The sequence below is a fragment of the Alosa alosa genome, chromosome 2, assembly GCF_017589495.1.
Source record: "Alosa alosa isolate M-15738 ecotype Scorff River chromosome 2, AALO_Geno_1.1, whole genome shotgun sequence".
NCBI lineage: Eukaryota > Metazoa > Chordata > Actinopteri > Clupeiformes > Clupeidae > Alosa > Alosa alosa.
The window spans coordinates 2,945,169-2,964,899 of record NC_063190.1 but is presented as its reverse complement, the minus strand read 5'-3'; the positions used below and the strand labels follow the sequence as shown (position 1 = coordinate 2,964,899).

General features: G+C 41.8%; 1 protein-coding gene across 1 annotated transcript; it reads left to right on the top strand.

The window, feature by feature from the left end:
• Positions 1-830: 830 nt before the first annotated feature.
• On the top strand, positions 831-19,693 carry bckdk (branched chain ketoacid dehydrogenase kinase). The gene is made up of 11 exons (XM_048228251.1): positions 831-1,285; positions 2,166-2,234; positions 2,757-2,867; positions 8,998-9,045; positions 9,408-9,527; positions 9,670-9,768; positions 10,598-10,671; positions 12,356-12,484; positions 14,673-14,762; positions 17,646-17,801; positions 18,144-19,693. The coding sequence occupies exons 1-11, from the start codon at positions 1,040-1,042 to the stop codon at positions 18,286-18,288; spliced, it is 1,287 nt and encodes a 428-aa protein (XP_048084208.1). The 5' UTR covers positions 831-1,039; the 3' UTR covers positions 18,289-19,693.
• Positions 19,694-19,731: the final 38 nt, after the last annotated feature.

The window sequence follows — 19,731 nt, the reverse complement described above, 5'->3', positions numbered from 1 at the left end:
TTTTGTATTTGAAATATGTAGAGTGGTCATTCTACTGAAACTGCTCTTCTGTCTGGGACTGAAGCATTGAGAGTAGCTAAGTCCTCTGCTCAGTCATCAGTATTAATTCTACTAGATTTATCTGCAGTTATTTTTTTTCCATTTGGCTGTTGATTAATTTGACATTATTGTTTATTATTGATATTCTCCTTAATGTAGTCTTACCGTGTCATTGTTTTTATATTATTGATTGAATGGACATTGAATGGACATTGTTTTTGTATTTTGTGTGTCGCTTTGGACAAAGGCGTCTGCCAAACCATAACCATAACCATAGATGTATGATAAGGACAGGACCAGTCAGAGGCTACATTCATTGTTTTCTACTTGTATGATGTCATCACATGATCAAAAGTATTGGTTTTACCAAAAATATTTGGCAGTATTTTTTAAGTAGCCTACAAAAATGCACACCTGTAAAACATTTTGATACAAAATAAGAAGCCATTTTACAAAATTCTAAAAATACTTTTGTATTTGAAATACATATTTTGAAGACTTGTAGGCCTGTCATTAATACTGCCCATCCTTGTATCAGACCATGATCGCTAGTATTTTTCAAACCAACAATGCCAGTGTTTTCATTTTAAACAAACATAAAAACGAAGTTAACTTGATTGACGTGATGGGTGGCATCCAAGCTTTAAAAAGGCTATCTGCAAGCAAACTTGTGGTGTATGCACGGTGCGAACAGTGTGTCCTAGGCTAGGGGGAGGGTCATTTCCTCTCTCCTCCTCCTCGAACATTGATTGGATGGCTTCACAGATGGCTCTCCTGACAAACAACGATTAGCCCACCCTTTATCCAGATGCTTATTCTCTTCTGTATCATTCGGTTAGCTTGCTGGCTATGTGATTTGAGTCTGATACGTGCCTCTGTGCACGGAGACGGCCTACAGTTGGGATGACATTGTAAATGGGCAGCAGATACATTTCAGGAAAGGATAACGACTGTTGTCGGCAGGCACAGCTCATCAAAACTACTTAACATCAATAACAAAATGCGGCGACGAGTGACCGCAAGAGCCATCGAGATGCTGGGTTGTGGTACAGTCGCCAACCCAGCAATGTCCAGGCAATTACTTGTTAGAACAATAAATATCAATCCACCTACTGTGGGGAATGGAGCAAATGAAAGATTCCGATCCACGTCTTCAATGCAAGGATATACGGAGCTAGCTAGGGAAAGGTCCAAAACCGTTACTTCGTTTTACAACCAGTCTGCCATCGACATTTCAGCTGAAAAGGTAAGGTATCACCGAAATACTATCACTAGATTAGCAATGCTAGGTAGCTAGCTATCATAGCCAAAGCCATAATTAGACCTGAACGAGTAGTATCGGATACAGTTATGTGATTGGTGTTGTTTACGTGGTTTAGACTACGTTTAATTACGAATGTTACCGTTGTAGATCAAAGTAGATTAGACTTAACGTTGCTGTTAATTCATCCGGAAATCAGATAAAACTTTGACGAGGGGCCATTGTTGTAACGTTACGTTAACCTAGCTTTATGGCTAAAGTTAGGCCCCTTCCTTTTATTTATACGGTCACTTAGCCGTCCTTACCAGCCAGTTCCAGTAACGTACAAGACAGGTTTTTGCTAGTCAGCTAGTTAACTGATTAGACTAGGTTTCTTGTAAGAGTGGTCGCCCTGCTAGCTCTCCGCACGATAGCTGGGTCGATAGCAAGCGAGAAATACTGAACGTCAACTTTCAAGTGACTGTCATGTCATGAATGGTGTTTTGATGAACATGATGTGGCCATTAACGCAAACCGTCATCTATCATCTCATACTTTGTCATCAACAACGTAACTTAACTCAATTGTATTTAACATGCAAGGTTTTATCATTTAACATGCACCTGTAGCTGCTACAATAAACATAGTTGTCTAATATTGAGAGCCAGACATCTGCGGTACCGATGAGACGCTGTCTAACGTTACAAACATTTGGGTCATACCAAGGTCAAAATCTTGACTACCCACCTTCAGGGTACTCGAATGCCATGCAGTCAGTTTGGGCACCATTTTTTGGCTGCCTACTATATGCTAAGGGACTACGAACAAGTCTCTGCGTTGAAGCGACATCTGAAACATGTATTTCTTTTTATTTCCTACTTTGCAGGCTTCTGTCAGACTTACTCCAACCACCTTGCTGTATGCTGGAAAATCTCCAGATGGACATCATGTCCTGGTAAATTACACACAGTTGCTTCTTCTTGCTCTTCACTTATAACACAAACACTAGCAAAATGTTTTGGCGCCTCAGTAACTATCAAGGCTATGCTATCTTTAAACTTTTTAAGATCTTATTTATCAATCAAAGTTATGGTGACCTATATTATTGTGCCATTATTTGCTGAGACAGATAAAATAGCCAGGCTTCCTAATGACAAAACATGGGGTTGTAAACATCAGTGTAAAGAGAAGCATGGGACTCCCATTATTTTGGAAACATACAACAAAATTTTTTTTTTTTTTTTTTACAAATCTGTAATAAGATGATAGAAAATGGGATTAAATGATCAAAACATCTCAATGCAGAATTCTGTATGCTGTTCTATCTAGCAATCTAAAGGAACAGTTGAAGAGACCGGCCCATGTGCACATCACCTGTTTACTTGAATGTATTACCTCTGAATATGACCTTGAGAGAGATGGTGGAGCTGATGTGAGTAAAGCCTAATGCGGTCCTTCTGTGTTTGTGTATGTCCAGAGTAGTGCCAAGTACCTGCAGAAAGAATTGCCTGTGCGCATTGCACACCGCATCAAGGGATTCCGCAGCCTTCCCTTCATTATTGGCTGCAACCCCACCATTTTGCAAGTGGTAAGTGGACGAGGAAAGTCCTAATGTTTAATGAAGTAGTGATATGAATCAACGAGAGGATGTCAAGTCAAGGTGAACAGAGATACAACTTTGGTACTGACAAACAATGCTGATGGAGAAAAGGATGGTAAATTCATAGTTTGAAAATAATATAAATGTTGTGAAAGAGAATCCTTTAGAATCCTTAAGGGAAAAACACTGCCCATACATTTTTGTCATTGTGTTTCATTTAGAAACCTAAAAAGTGATGTGCTCATTTGTAGAGTGCCTTTAGGTGGTCACATGATACTCACCATCAGAGCAAAACATGGTTGCAACACTGTTATTGGCAACTCATGGTCTATTCCTGACTGAGTCAACAGAGTCTTTATATATCCATCCAGAAAGTGATGCACTGTTATGAAGAATGCTTATTTGAAACACTCCATTTAACTCTTATTATGACCGCCGCACAGCGAAGCGGCGGTCATATAGGTTTAGTCAGATTTTTCTTTTTTTCCCCCTTTTTTTAATTTTTTTTTTCTTTTTTTTCTTTTTCGCGATGCCCAAATTTCGTCCAATGATTCCCGGGACACTGAAAGACCGGGTACATCTAAACTTGGTGGGCATGTAACCCCACATGGATAGCATGGAACCATCGTTTTCGTTTTGATCTGTAGCCCCCGCTGGACTGGACCCCCTGAAAGGAGGGTAGACATTTTCTGTGAATATCTCAAAACCGTAGGGTTTAGGAGGACCATTTTTTTTTTTGTATGTTGATCTCAAGGGGCATGTCAACCCATTCCATAACCACTCATTTCATGTATAGCCACCTAGTTAAACACAAAAAGTAAAAATGAGGTGTTGTAATTGAAGGTATCTGTGACCTAACATAGTCAAACTGCACTTAAATTGGAAGTGTAGGATCATTATGACCTCTGTATGCACGCCAAGTTTTGTGGAATTCCGTTCATGGGGGCCACACAATAAATTAATTTATGTTACTATACACCAACTGGCCTGTAGGTGGCGGAGACAGTTTTCTGTGAATATCTCGAGAACCGTGAGGGCCTAGGAGGTCCACCTTTTTTTATGTATGTTGGTCTTAAGGGGGCATGTCAACCCATCCCATTACCACTTATTTCATGAAGAGCACCACCTAGTTAAAAATTAAAAAGCAAAAAATTAGGTGTTTTCATCACAATATCTCTGGCTGACAAGGTCAAAACTGCACGAAATTAAAAGTGTAGGATCATTATGACACCCTCCGAATGCATGCCAAGTTTTGTGTACTTTCGTTCATGGGGGGGCCTTACAATAAAATCATTTATGTGCACATTTAGTGACGTACACCAACAAGGATTCCCGGGACACTGAAAGACCGGGGTACACAAAACTTGGTGGGCAAGTACCCCCACATGGATAGCATGGAACCGTCATTTTTCGTTTTGATCTGTAGCCCCCACGCTGAACTGGACCCCCCGAAAGGAGGGTAGGGCAGACACAGTTCTCTGTGAATATCTTGAGAACTGTAGGGCCTAGGATGACCATTTTTTTCCGTATGTTTGCCTCCAGGGGTCATGTTAACCCATTTCATGTGCACACATGTGCACAAACAGATACACACACACACACACATACATTCACAGTAATCATACTGATGACACATACTCACACAGTAGACATATGTACGCTTGCATGCACAGGCACAGGCACAGGCACACACGCAGGCACACACACACACACACACACACACACACACACACACACACACACACACACACACACACACACATAACATAAACATGTACATGCACACATTTCAAGAATTTCTCAGAATTATGAACAGGCAAGATGGAGGTGGGGTTGTATAAAATGAATTTTACATGTGAAATCTATGAACTAATCATGTTTTGGTACTTGTTGTCTAGCAGATACCAGTGAGAATTGAGTGTGGATAATGCAATTTAGTGAGACAGAATCATATAGGCCTTTCAGCGTGATTTATTTTTGTGGAAAAAATGTGCTGGACTGGGCGGCGGTACATCTAGTTTTTAAACTCTCTGTCAAAATCTACTAGATTATTCTTTGGTATTTTCTTCTGAGAGTGAGGAAGTCAGGTGGAACAAAGATGCTGCACCAGTTAGAGCACGGTTAAGTGTGTGTGTTGAAAAGAAAGTTCCCACAGTTGTTGTTTTTCTTACAAAGCCTGTAACCGTGTAGGAGAAAGCCCTTCCCCTCCCACTACCAGGGCTTGAAAACGAAATTATTTTTCAAACGTTCCGTTCCGAACGGTTCAGGTAGGCCTATGTTTAACGTTTTCGTTCTTGCATGCGTTCCGCCACCAACATATCGGTCCTGAACCGGTTCGAACATAAAATATCGCTCGTTCTTAAAAAGTTTCATCAAGTCTATTTTTGTGAACTTTACCTTAGAATAGACGTACTCATTATTTCCCCTTGATTTAGCCTATACCGTAGCTATGCCCAAAAATAATAAATCACAGGCGGCATCCAAAAACATTCAGATGGGCTATCCATCCCATAGCCTACAGACTTACTGTAAGCCTAACCTATGCCTATAAATTAATTTCTTATAATGATCCTTCACTGGGCTAGTGCCTGCTGTGTTAATATTACTGTGCTGATGCTAAGCTGCAGCTCCCTCAAATCTATATAGGTTCTCATGCATATTAGGCTAGCTTTTGCCAATGAAAATGAATGCAACAAAAAAAAAAAACAGTAGGCCTACTGCTGCTAACTGAAGAAACGTTTACGTTACTGTAAGGAAATTATTATTATTGTATAACCATTTGTGTAAGCAGAAATATTGTTGCTGAGTTCTAAGAACTGAGTTCAAGTTAAAGAACAGAGAGTACAAGTTAAGTGTGCAGACAGACAGGAACTGCACCCATCTCATGTCTAGCTTTCCAAAAACGGGAGATTTTTTTCTTAGGAGATTTACATTCCTTTGCCTCATCCGAATAATAATAATAATAATAACAGTAATAGTAGTAAAGTAATAGTAGGCTATCACAAGAGCCTAATTATAATAATAAACGATGTATCGACTATGACTTTTCTGCTGCTCAGTCATATCAGTTCAACATCAAATAGGCCTAAATTAAAAAAGAGGCTAAAAGCCCAATAAATGTGCCACACGTAATAGCCTAATATAAGATACTTGCCTATCCCATTTCAATTAGGCAGCACACCACCACCTAACAAGCTGTCATTAAGTTTTTGCGCTTAGTAGGCAACTTGACGTGGACGCTTCTTGGGCATTTAGCTTCACCATCACGCCAAGTTGTAACGCTCATCTAGGCTATGGATTTAAGTGGCTTAAAGGCAGCAAAAGTGGGATAGTGCAACTGCTTCCCCAAAACAATTCCTCCATAACTGTGTATTTAATCGTTTGATATGTGGATAACTTTCAGTGGACTAAATAAAAGGTAAAGATTTTGTTATCACAAGGCTAGCTGGTTAAGTTATATGGCATAAGCATATAGCCAACTTTGTTTGCAGCAGTGAAGCTGAGTTTGTTGTTAACATTGTTGGTAACTGTCAGGGAATTTAACCCCAACATTCAAGAACCACAACACGTAGTATGGCTTTGCCCACAAACTTGGTACCAAGAGCCTGCTAATGTAAGGAAGAATTCCTCACACCATCAGTCTCTGACTCTGCAGCCCAAAAGCTGTGTCTTTTATTGTACAGATGCACACCGAAATAGAAAGCAAGGCATAGCGACTTCATTGTGACATACTCTTACCTCACCCACCCCACACACACAGTCAGGGCATACCTGTCAACACTCCGTTTTTCCCGTGTTTCCCCAGTATTTCAAGGTCATCTCCCAGCACCCTCCCGCTTTGTTATTTCTCCCCGAAAACTCCAGTAATTTGTATGGCCATCAAACTTCATTTTAAAAATCATTGATGCATTCAGGTTGCCAGATTGTGTATGAAATACACCCTACACATACACGCGATCACTTAGTTTCAATTTCAACCGCTTTGTCATAGGCTAAAACCTGGCAACCCAAATAAGGAAGTGGGTGCAGCCTGAGTCTCGTCGTAAGGAAGCTGGCTAGATGAATGGCCTCCAGAACTAGCTGTTGAATTTCATTGATTAACACATCACATAAACTGTTATTGAGTGTTGTTGATACACTGAACTTGTTCCTCGAACCAAATCTGACAGCAAGCAGCTTTGAGTTTTGGAAGTAGGCTGCAGGCAGGCAGCTGGTGGATACATAAGTGGCATGCGAAGGTAATGGTAAAGTAAAAGCAACGACCGAAATTCAGTGTTGAAACACGCGTATGAAACATATTAAATATGCAAACACAGTCTCGTATAAACACTGACCAAAAAAAAAAAATCTCCCCGCTTTTTGGAAAGCTAGACATGAGATGGGTGCAGTTCCTGTCTGTCTGCACACTTAACTTGCACTCTCTGTTCTTAGAACTCAGCACAACAACATTTAACTTGAACTCTGTTCTTAGAACTCAGCAACAATATTTCTGCTTACACAAATGGTTATACAATAATAATAATTTCCTTACAGTAACGTAAACGCTTTCTTCAGTTAGCAGCAGTATGCCTACTGTTTTTTTTTTTTTTTTGTTGCATTCATTTTCATTGGCAAAAGCTAGCCTAATATGCATGAGAACCTATATAGATTTGAGGGAGTTGCAGCTTAGCATCAGCACAGTAATATTAACACAGCAGACACTAGCCCAGTGAAGGATCGTGATAAGAAATTATTTATAGGCATAGGTTAGGCTTACAGTAAGTCTGTAGGCTATGGGATGGATAGCCCATCTGAATGTTTTTGGATGCCGCCTGTGATTTTATTATTTTTGGGCATAGCTACGGTATAGGCTAAATCAAGGGGAAATAATGAGTACGTCTATTCTAAGGTAAAGTTCACAAAAATAGACTTGATAGGCCCGCCAAACACTGCCGGAACTTTAAGAACGAACGATATTTTATGTTCAACCGTTCAGGACCGATATGTTGGTGGCGGAACGCATGCAAGAACGAAAACGTTAAACATAGGCCTACCTGAACCGTTCGGAACGGAACGTTTGAAAAATAATTTCGTTTTCAAGCCCTGGTCTGAAATGTTGGCTACAAACAGTCTATACTGCTGGAACTGCACTGCTGCTATTATTACTTCCGGGAACTATTTGAGGCTTCCATTAGCTGCCATTGTTGGAAAAAAATGGAACATTGGCGTCAATGGAGTTGTCGCAACTCTACCTTTATATGGCTCTGGGTAGGCCTAGTTGGCTACATAGCGGCTTGTTAGCTCACATTAACAGTGTAGATGCGGGCTTGTTTTTCGCGACAACCGAAATAGTCTCCCGGACATAGGATATGCTTTTTGTGAAATTTTATAAAATATATAGAGAACAAAAAAAAACGTTATTAACCGGTTTTGTGGATTTCAGAATAACGTTTCTGTTCCGGAACAGTTGAAGACCATTTTGTTTTCGTTTCCGTTTCTGCTCCTCGTAAAATTCTGTTCGTTTTCGTTTTTGTTCCTTGAACCGGTTCGGAGCCCTGCCCACTACCCTCTTTTGAAAGTCTTGTCTGTCTGTGAACTTTTACCCATATTTGAACTAAATTGCAGCGCAGGGAATTGTGGTTGTTAGGTAGGGTGAGTTTTCGGGTTTCCAGTTTCACCGAAAAGGAAGATGAGTCAATCAGTTATGTAGGAACGTAAAGGTATGAAAAAGGACAAAAAAATCATTCTTTCCCATAATTCTAAAAGTAAATGATCAGTTTATAAGCAAAAAACCCCAAGTAACACATAATTCCAAATCCCAAGTAATATATAAGAAATCATTTTCTTGAAGAACCCATGGAATGGACTATGATGATATAGTAGTGACTTCGGCTTCCAGTTTCACATGAGCATGTATTGCTCAAGCCTGTCTTTCCTTTCCTTTTTTTTTCTTTTCTGGAAATCCCAAAATATGCTGACAACCGTAGCCACATGGACAAGAATTATGGCAGGGGCCAGAAACAGGGGGCTTGTCTATGAGAGGGTGCTGCTGAGGTCCAGCTGTCTTAAGGCCCTGGGTTACTAGAATGTGCAGAGACTCCTATTTACCTTGAGTGTTTTTTATCTTTATTTCTTCCAGCATGAACTATACATCCGGGCGTACCATGTACTGAGTGACTTTCCACTGGTGAGTTTAAATATATATATATTAGTTAGACATTCAAATAGACATTTAAATATATAACATACATACTGTATATGTCAGTCCCCTTGTAACAAGAGAATAAATATAATGCACACACATCAGGACATGGAGAGTTCTGGCTGATGTGCTGCATTTAGACAAGACATTCAGGCCTCAGACGGTCATAGTATTTGCATGCTATGAAAATATCATAATGAAAACAAAAGTATTTCAGAAAGTCTACTTCTGGCTAGAAGTATGCTAAAAGTATTGTTTTTGTGGCTTTTCTGTCAAACATACTTTTCTACTTACAGTAACTCAGGCTTTTTACTGTTTCCTTCTCTCCGTTTCCTTCTATGTGGTAGATCAAGGACCAAGAGACAGAGGCTCGTTACAGTAAACTTGTGCAGCAGCTGCTTGACGACCACAAAGATGTGGTCACCATGCTGGCCGAGGGCTTCAGGGAGTGCCGTAAGCACATCCAGGTGAGGCCGTTAGTTTGGTGTTCCTCCGTGCTTTGTTTGGGTGAACTGGCTTCTTGTGTGTGTCTGAAATCTGATATATGAAGTCTGTTTTTGTGTGTGTCTGATATCTGAAGTCTGTCTTTGTTGTTTTGGTTTCTGCCAGGATGAGAACCTGGTCCGTAATTTCTTAGACACCACTCTGACCTCTCGCCTGGGGATCCGTATGTTGGCCACGCACCACCTCGCCCTGCATGAGGATAACGTAAGTTGCGCTCCAGCATGTGATGCTGCACTCTCTGCTTCATGCTTCGTTCCTCTTAGGCCCGGGCTACACCAGGCCCGCGGCTGAAGCGCTCTGCTCGCAGAGAATAAAAATAGTATTAGAAGACTGGTCTAATTTTTTCAAACGTACGCGCCGCTATCGCATCTGGTGTAGCCATTTCCATTGACTACGATGGAAGCGAATTATTGCGCTTGAACAGACGCTCCGCGAATGACTTCAGTTACGTGCCTGGTGTAGCATCCCTGTAACAGCCTCTCCTTGGCCTTTACTTGTGAGACTGCCTGCATATAACATTAAAAACGCATGCAGATTCTACTGCAAATCAGTTTTTAGTGCCTGGTGTTTCACCTTGGAAATGAACGGCTCATTTTGTAGCCCTTGCCACCTGCTTCAGTGATGTAAGTGGCTGGTAAGTCCAGCCAAGTAGGCCACCAATATTTTTCTATGACCCAGTTATACAGTCTATATATAAACATGAGAGTAGGGTCCCAGATACTATTGCATGACTCCGCAGTCATATCAAAATCATGGCCAGTGAACTGGCTTGCCAGCAGAGCTCCCCTCCACTAGGTCATATACAATGTTAAAATGGGCAATGGTAACCTCTGGCGCCACTCCAGGAGATAACTCTGGCTCTGAAACTCTAACCCAGCGAATGCTTACTCTTTCTCTTAGCTTGTTTCTGAGTTCAGGAATATTTTATTTTGATGTTTCATTATCCTCATGTGTGTGTAAGTTGTGTGTTTTGTCCATCTGCTATAGTGTTGGCCAGTGGCTTTGTGGCACATGGTTCTTGTTTCTATTTCAGCCTGATTTTGTGGGGATCATCTGTCGACGACTGTCCCCCAAAAAGATAATTGAGAAGTGGGTGGATTTTGCCCGGTGAGTGTCCTCTTTCCCCTGCACTGCTGTAGATCAGGCTTGACTTCCTCCTCAGTGACTGTTTGATTGTCCTTCCAGCCAGTGGCCAGTGATAAGCGTCTGTTCTGGGCTCAGTCTAGCTTTGTCACCATAGCACCACCTCTGAGCTTATCACCGCTGTCTTATCACTACTTATCAGGTTTGTCAATGGTAAACTACTTAGGCTAGATGGAGAAAAGGAAGGTTCCATTGACTGAAGGATTTTTGAGATTGTGACATGCAGTGAGGGCAGATGGATTTAATGACACTTCTCAAAGTTTTTGTCCACATTGGAAAAGACCAAAGAATTGCAGCAAAACCTGCACAGTATCACCTTGTTTTCAACTCCGCAGACGGAAGTACCTAAGATGGAAATGTTTGTTTTGGCTCCATTACGCCAAGGTTGATATTGACCAATCTAGCTGGGCCATATCACAGTTATGTTCTGCGTCAGTCAGCTGATACAGTTAATCTCAAAATATTTTGTACACTTTATGTTTATGGTTATGTACAGATTTCTCAAACTACTGCTACTAATACTGCTGACACTCTAAATGATTTGACTTGACATGAAATGGACAGGAGGACACAGAGAAATCTCCAGAAAGCCTCTGACAGCTAGGGTTTCTAAAACAGATATTAGTTCAGCTCGCTGCTGCTGACCAAGTGCACAAACTCACATGCTGTTCTGCTAAGACTCTCTAGGAATGTGCAGCTGACAAGCCCAGCTCTTTTTCTCTGCTCCTCGCTGTCCTCCAGCCATGCTGCACTGCACTCCCTCCAAACAGGCCCTGTCTGAAAGGCTGGCTGCGCTAGAACAATGGCGCTGAATGCAGACCACCCACCCCACCTCTACCCCAGTCATGGGGTCTCTGGCTCAGCCAGTGAACTGGCCTCACACCCCAGTCTCCTACTGCTTTCACAACGTTAAACAAAACACCAAATAGCCAACTGAATTTTGACCAATTTAGTAATGAATCACTAGTTTGTTGCTCTTCTGTTCCCCAGTCCCTCTGAGCGTGTAGCTCCACTTTTAAGAGGTCGAGTGTCACTGGGTAATGAGTGGGGTAACACACTGACTGTTTGTACGCCTACTTACATAAGCCAGGGTCAGGACCAGAGGAAGGCTTATGTAAGAACACACTCCATACATGTGCCATTCCCCCTCTGCTCTTCCTTAAGGGCTCGGTCATGTGCACACTGATTTATTAGTTTGCTACTCACTGGTGTGTTCATACAGATGGACATGTAGTACTGAGTGTTTCCCTAATTTTTCCTTTGGTTCTGAAATGCTGTAGATGAAGCTATTGATGGTTGATGCATGACTTATTGTCTCTTATGCTGTGTCTTATGTTGAATTACTTGGGTCATGTTAAACCATCCTTTAAACAACTGTTAGCATTGCAATGTAACATACTGGATGACTAATTTGACCCTTGTTAGTTCTTCTGCCTCTGTAGACTCTGGACAATAATGAACTTGAACTTGAGTAAGGATTTCATGTCGCGGAGGGGAACTCTCGTTACACATTCCTGGTGCTTACATAACACAAGCAGAGTTAGACCATTTGCGTGGAAATGCCTCTTGATTTTTATGTAAGGGGTCTTGACCTGAGGGGCCTCTCCGCCACGCCTGCCTTTACCAACATGCCTTACCTCCCCTGCAGACGCCTCTGTGAGCACCAGTATGGCAACTCCCCACGTGTCCGCATCAACGGCCATGTGGCGGCCCGCTTCCCATTCATCCCCATGCCCCTCGACTACATCCTGCCGGAGCTCCTGAAGAATTCCATGAGGTACTGGCATCTCCAGGAATCCATTCCCTCCCGACACCCTCTAGCCAAGGCTCCTCTTTGTGTCTTCCTCTATTAATGCATCTGTGGACACTTAGGGCCACCAAATTGTGTATGTTCATGGTATTGAGAAGACCCTTTTATCCAAAGCAACTTACAACATTAGAATAGGCTAGTTGTCTTAAAACTGACTTAAAGCTACAGTGTGTAGGATTTAAGACAATTTGTTAGCAGAAATGGAATGTAGGTTTAGAAATTATGTTTTTATTGTTGTATAATTGATTACTTGTAAATATGAACCCTTGTGTTTTCATTATGTTAAATAAGCCCTATATGGTAGGGGTGTACCGGTACACAAAAATTATGATTCAGCACTCTGTGTTGAAGTCACGGTTTGGTTAATTCTTGGTACATTATGCCTGTAAGTACTGCTAGCCTAACATTCACTGACAATATTGGTAATGCTCAACACATAAGCAGGAATAGTATTTTGAAAAGGTGTCAAATGAAATGGAATTAAATTCATTAACTAAACTGACATATTTAAGATGTTTGTGTGGGAACTTGAATTAGAAACATCCTCTGCACAGATATAAGCTGGTTGCGTAATGCGGGGCTCTTGGATGCACTAAATTAGGTGATGAAGTAGATGACTGCCAAGACACTGGACTTGAACTCGGTGCGCTGGATGTAGACATAATGCATTGCATGAGCTGAATTCCCACGTTCCACCTGTGATCCATCAGTCTCTCCGTGAGAGAGTGAACAGTGTTGTTGACGGACTGGTTCTGGTCGGTTCCTGACTAAAATGAGATGTCAGTCAGTAATACTCCTTTAATGGGCACGTTACACAAGGCCTGGAAATATTTGGTGGTGGCCAGTTGGGCAGCCTTTCATCCAGTTGGCCAGAACTGGCATTGCAGCCATAAGGGAGGAAAAATTCTATTGTCACTGCTAAGTGTGGCGTGAAGGGACAAGGCCGTGAGCTGACTGGACATAATTGTTACCCCAATGAGTGACAGGACTTGCTGTCATCTTGTAATTGTTATTTCCCTGTTTTTTTTCTCCGTTGTTTAGTCAATGCACCTTTTATTCTTGATTCACTGTTTCCCTTTTTTGTTGTTGTTGGTTGGCTGGCTGCAAGGTAATCAGTGCGTATTCTGTCATGTACATTAATGTTTAGCCAGTTGAGAATCATGCTTTTGTTTGCTTGCTTGCATGATTGCTGCTATTACGGTCAAAGTAACCAGAGATCAAAAAATGTCCCGACATGAATTGCTTTGCTCGTGTCACAGTGACCTCAAGATATTTCATTCTAGTGTTCCGTATCCTTGGCAGTAGCTATATGCGTGTTGTCATTTGATTTTCCATGGCACTCATCTAAAGTTTGAACTGTGCTGTACATTTGTCTCACCTCTGACCTACTTTTAACAGCGTTTGTTTTTATTTTGAACCTTCAAAAGTTTACACGAAGCAGAACAAATGGTGTCTGAAGTTTCTTTTTCAGTCTTAGTCATTTCTTGTTCCCCATGGCTGTTTTTTGTGTGTCTCTGTGTTTAAGAGTAGCACTAAAGTGGATTAGATTTGTATCAGAAAGAAGTTGCTCTAGCCCCTCAGGGGAAGGCTGTTGCTTTGGGAACACGAGGCTGTTGATGAGCGTTTTGAAAGCCATCCTGACTCAGCCCTGGCAGTGAAGATATGCTCTCTGTCTTTCTTCTGTGCTCAACTGAACACCATGTTCTTGGCAGGAGGTCTTGGCCTTAAAAAGCTTTTTGGCGTGAGTCCAGTGGTGTTCCTTCTGGAATAGCAGCCTCACAGTGACCCAGAAGACAAAAGGCACAGGCACCAGCGCCCTGCTCTGCCACGTTCAACTTTTATGTCATTGCTCTGGTGTCCTACCTTGTGCAAGAGAGCATTAATAGTTTTTTGCCTGACGTGTCTGCAGTTATTTTTTTTTTGTATTATGCACCGGCCTCATCCCAATGCAACAAACCATTCATGCACATTCTAAACACATTCTGAAATCATTCACAGCAGATTCAAAATCTGAGGAAAGACTGATATTGTGATAGTGTTATTGTAGAAGAAAACAAATTAAAAAATATTTTTGTGACCGCTCAGTAGCCACACCAGTGTCTTGTGCCAAAGTCCAAAGCATCTGAGCATAACCCTTTTTAATTGTTATTCCCAGAGCCACCATGGAGAGCCACCTGGACACACCATACAATGTGCCTGATGTTGTGATCACCATTGCTAACAATGAGACCGACTTTGTCATCAGGTGAGTACAGTAGCTAGCCCCCCTCATGCATACTGAATGTAAGCACTGAAATGCGTTAGCGGGACACCAGGCGGCTCTCTGTGAAGTGGCAGATGTGTGGAGCAGACAGGATGCCATGGAAACCACTTTTTGTTTCTGCGTTCCAAGCGCAATCAGCTTGTGGCACTAACACGCCTGCATGGGGAAGTATAGGTCCCCTGTTTGCGCTGTGTAAATTTACCCACGCTATAACATTTGCTCTTTCACTGACCTTGTCTGTTTACTATTGAGGTCCCTGACTGGAAGCATGTTTTTTCTTTCAGGAAAGAATTGTGCTTGTTGATTGGATGATTTCTTTTCTTAATCTGAAATTTAAGGAAATGTATTCTTGTCGCACATTCTTAGTGGATGAGGGATAAAACTTCAAATTGGACCATAATTATAGAGCATAAGCTCCACCTGTGTAATTCCTCGCACAGCTTTCCACAGATAGTTAATGGGTGATTTTTTGAATTTTTAAACATTGACCACTTCTAGCCTAGCCTGGGAATACCCATAAGAACCTTTGGCAAATTTGGGATTTGTTATGAAGGTCCGTCTAGCCAAGAGGCCATTGAAGTCCATTTCTAATGTCCCTAAAACACGGGCACGCAAATACAATTGCTAATCCAACCTGAACGTGTATTTCTTTGGAATTGAGTAAACAACTGTGTTTAAAACTTTTACAAGATTGCTAAACTTCTGAAACGATTTGGTTTTTAATGCACCAATTAAAGTTAAATTTCACTGCTAGTTACACCCCTGCTGAAAGTTCTAAATCAATTAACCTTTTCCAGACCCACTCTCAATTGAGAAGGGTCTGTTGTCAATGAGGCTACTTCAAGCCAGGGGTGAAAGTGGTTTTAAATTCTTGCTGGTACTACCACAACCTTCATGGCTTCATATTACTCACCTCTCCTCTGGATATCTAGCCTGGTCCTGCCCGTCTAGTGTCTCACGGGAATAACACAACAGAAAAATATCAACACAACTAAACAGGCCGCATTAATTAATATATTATTTTTAGAACATTCCTCTGGAACTGTTACTTGGCCCTCTTCTTTCCCAGCCCCTGCTCTCCTGACTCTTCAGGTTCAACTGCTCTCATGTATCCCTTGTTGTTTTGTAAAGGTGCTCTAAGGAGCAATGTCACATGTTTTTTAGGCTAAAACATTTTTTGTCACATAGCAAACATCTCCTCACTATTCGCTAGCTGCCTGTCCCCTGAACACACTGTAAACAAAGTGTGTCACGGAGAGTTTCAATTGTACGGGAGGGGGAGGGAGAAGCGAGCTAGCTCTCTGTTTTGTTTGAACGTCATCAGAAGTGACGTTGCCCAACATCGCTTAGAGCACCTTTAATGATAACAGTCTAAATAACAAGGCCACCAATTGGTATTATTTGAAAGATGTGCCCAAAAATGTCGGATCATGTTCCTGAAAAAGATAATGGTTGTGGATGAGCATATTTGGCCAGAGCAAAGTCAGATGCCTGAAGTGGGCAGAGTCAGGCCGAAGTTAATTAATAAAAGATAGATAGTATCTACTCTATACTCTTATACTCTAAACCAGTGTTTCCCAAAGACTGGGTCGCGACTCGCGACCAGTCAATTTATGTTGTCTAATAGGCCTAACTTATACCATTTAGCCAGGAAAGCTATCAGTTTACTATTAGGATATAGTTTGTTTACCACAGTCACGTCCCTCTGTGCAATTTTGCATTTAGAATAGCTCTGAAGCTGGGGGCAAATGCGTCGCAGAGGGGACAGCGTGGACATCTCACTCGCAAAATGAAACATTTCTGAGGGCCGCCTGCCATGGCAAAATGCAAGAGACTTGAATCAGCCTTTTTGCACGAACATTAACGGACTCCAGCTCTTCAACTTGACCGATCAAAATCTGGTCAACTAAAGCAGACTTCCGTATACCGGACATTCAATTTGCGTCATAGGCTGTAGATACACTGTAGTTTCAATTGTAGATGCACTCTTTAAAGTAAATAGCAACCTCCTCACTTTCGTTATTATTTTGGATTTAAAACGCTCAACAGTGCATTATATTGGCCTACTATTTTGGCCTAAATAGACATTTTAAACACTTTCCTCTCGTTTTCCACCTCGCAAACTCTACTAGGCTACAATAAAGGCGCATTATATTTTGACTATTGCGCGAAAGCCTCTTGTCCTGATATTTATTCATTTCACATTCTTACAACAAAGCTTGTCACAGCCTTGGTATACGGCCTACAAACAAACGTTTACAATATAACGACTTGAGTTACTTGCTATGTTTACATCCATTCCAATCCATTTGTCTGCAACGTAGCCTACAACATCTCTCTTTAGAAATATAGGAACAGCTTACTATGCGAGTGACGACTGCGTAGCATGCAAGAATACCCCCAAGAAAAGTTTGAGAACCTGTGGCCTAAAACAATATGATTGCATGCAGGTTGCATGTTAGATCTGAAGTGAGATGGGTCGCGATGGTCTGTCATTTTAAAAAAAGCGGGTCCCCAGAAAAAAAGTTTGGGAAACACTGCTCTAAACCACCTTCTGTATACTACTGTACTGCACTATATCTTTTGTCCTGTCTATGCACCTACTTTGTATATCACATTGCACTTTTTCTGCTTTTTTGCACTTCTGGTTTGACACAAACTGCATTTCATTGTCTCTGTACTTGTACTCTGCACAATGACAAAGTTGAATCTAATCTAATCTAATATAATCTAGAATTTAACACTGATGGCATACATGCAGTCATAAATGCTGAAATCACCTTAAGAGAGCGTAGACATGTGTAGCTGACCTCCCACTGTAAAGAGTACATGAATGTGATCCAGTCTGCTGTGATCGATGTACAGGATATCTGACCGTGGCGGCGGCATCCCTCACACTATCCTGGAGAAGGTGATGGACTACCACTTCAGTACCGCAGAGGACAGTGCTCAGGACCCTCGCATGAGCAACCTCTTCAACAACATCACCAACAGCGGGCCTCAGTCGGGTCCCATGCATGGGTAAGAACATGTCTTGTGCTTTGACGAGGACGCTATCTTTCTGTCTGTCTTTTCATCTGTCTTATATCTTTTGCTTATACTATACTAGGCTGTTCTAGTCCATTGTGTATACTGTGCTTTTATTGAGGAAGCAGTGTTAGTCTTGTATCTTGTGCATTTATAGAGCAAGCTGTTTTAGTCATGTCTTGTACAAAGTTTATACCTGATGTATGTGTATATCCTGTCTGAATGCATTTTCTGGATGTAAAACATTTCAAGAGAAGTCGCTTTGGACAAAAGCATCTGCAAAATCCCATAACCATTAGAAACCTCAGGCTAATGCTCCTCTGTGCTGCCCCTCAGCTTTGGCTTCGGTCTCCCTACCTCCCGCGCCTACGCCGAGTACCTGGGGGGCTCCCTCTCCATCCAGTCCATGCAGGGCATCGGCACAGACGTCTACTTGCGCCTGCGCCACATCGACGGCAAAGGAGAGAGCTTCAGAGTCTGAGAGGAGGGCGTCTGCCCCCTACGGTCGAACAGGGCTGGTTACAGCAGTTTGCTTGAAAGGGTTGGAGCTCGGCCACGTCAGACTCGTGTCTGCACACTTCACCCCATCTTAACGCCCTGAGTGGTTTCAGCGTGGCCCAAAGCCTTTGCCCCCCTGCCTCTGGGTCACCTTGCTCTTTATCCATTCTTTTGTTGTTGTTGTTTGTTTTGATTTCGGTATCTCAATAACGTGTCTCTGCCACAGCATGCAAAGCATTTTCTTGAGGTGGGAGGGACAAGAAAAGTGTTCTATAATACTCTCGTTCACTGTATTTTTAAACTGAAAAAAACAAAACTAAACAAAAACAGCCTTCAGCCTTAACGGGGGGGCTCCTCACACTCCAGAGGCTGTGAAACACCGCTTGCCTGGACTTCAGCAAGCGATGAGTTGCCTTAGGATTACGACAGATCTCATGAACTTTTTCAATCGCCTGGGCTGCTGTATAACCTCTCCCATGTCAAACTGATGACCTCCCTTCTCCGCCATATAAATGTGTGTACCTTTATGAGAACAGCTGGCAAATAGGAAAGCCTCATGCACTGTAACTAATGCTTGACTCGATGCCTAACCTGCGTAGGATTTGTCATGAAAAGGATCTGTGTAGCATTGTTTCTTTTTTTTTATGTAGTCATTTTTCATGTTTTGTGACCGTTTCTCCAGACAACTAGGATCAAGAGTGTCAATATTTAAATTATGATTTTCTAAGTCGTCAGTAAGCTTGGGTTTTGTGGGTATGAAAAGGTCACATTCCAGAAAGGGCAATTCATTATTAATTTAGGAGATGGGCTTCTTTGAAAATGCTCTAATGATCAGAGTCATCAGAAGTGCATGAAGCTCTCCTATGTCTGGGGTTTTACTCTTTCATTTTTGTTTTTCACCCTGATAATTGTGCCCTTGTAGTTGCATTAAAACGGCCACAGGGACCTTTCATTTGTGTCAGTAAGCTTTTATGTGCCTCTGATTTTGTTTATTTTTAAGGAAGGTCATACATTATCAATGTAATGGTGATTACACCATTTTTTGTTTGTTATTTCGGTTGGTTGCATGGACTGCATGTAGTCAACAAGTGGTGGTTTGTTACACAAGTTTGCCCCCTGCTGGCCAAACTTGCGGAAAATAATGCCCAGATTGATTCTTTTGTTGACGGGCATGGCCTGTCTGTACGCGGTAGTTTTAAGTAACCGTTTCAGTGGTCATGGCAAAGGAATATAATCTTGTAAACGTAAGTTTATTCTTTAATACATGGCCAAGTAAGTGGCGTGCGCTTGGTAAATGATGTAGCAGGGAACATTGGATTTTGTTGAGTGCTTTTCTATAGCGGCCGTGTCCATTGTTTTGGGCATTATTAAACTCTGAATGACAGCAATTCACTGTCTTGTTTTCATTTACTAATCCATATTACAT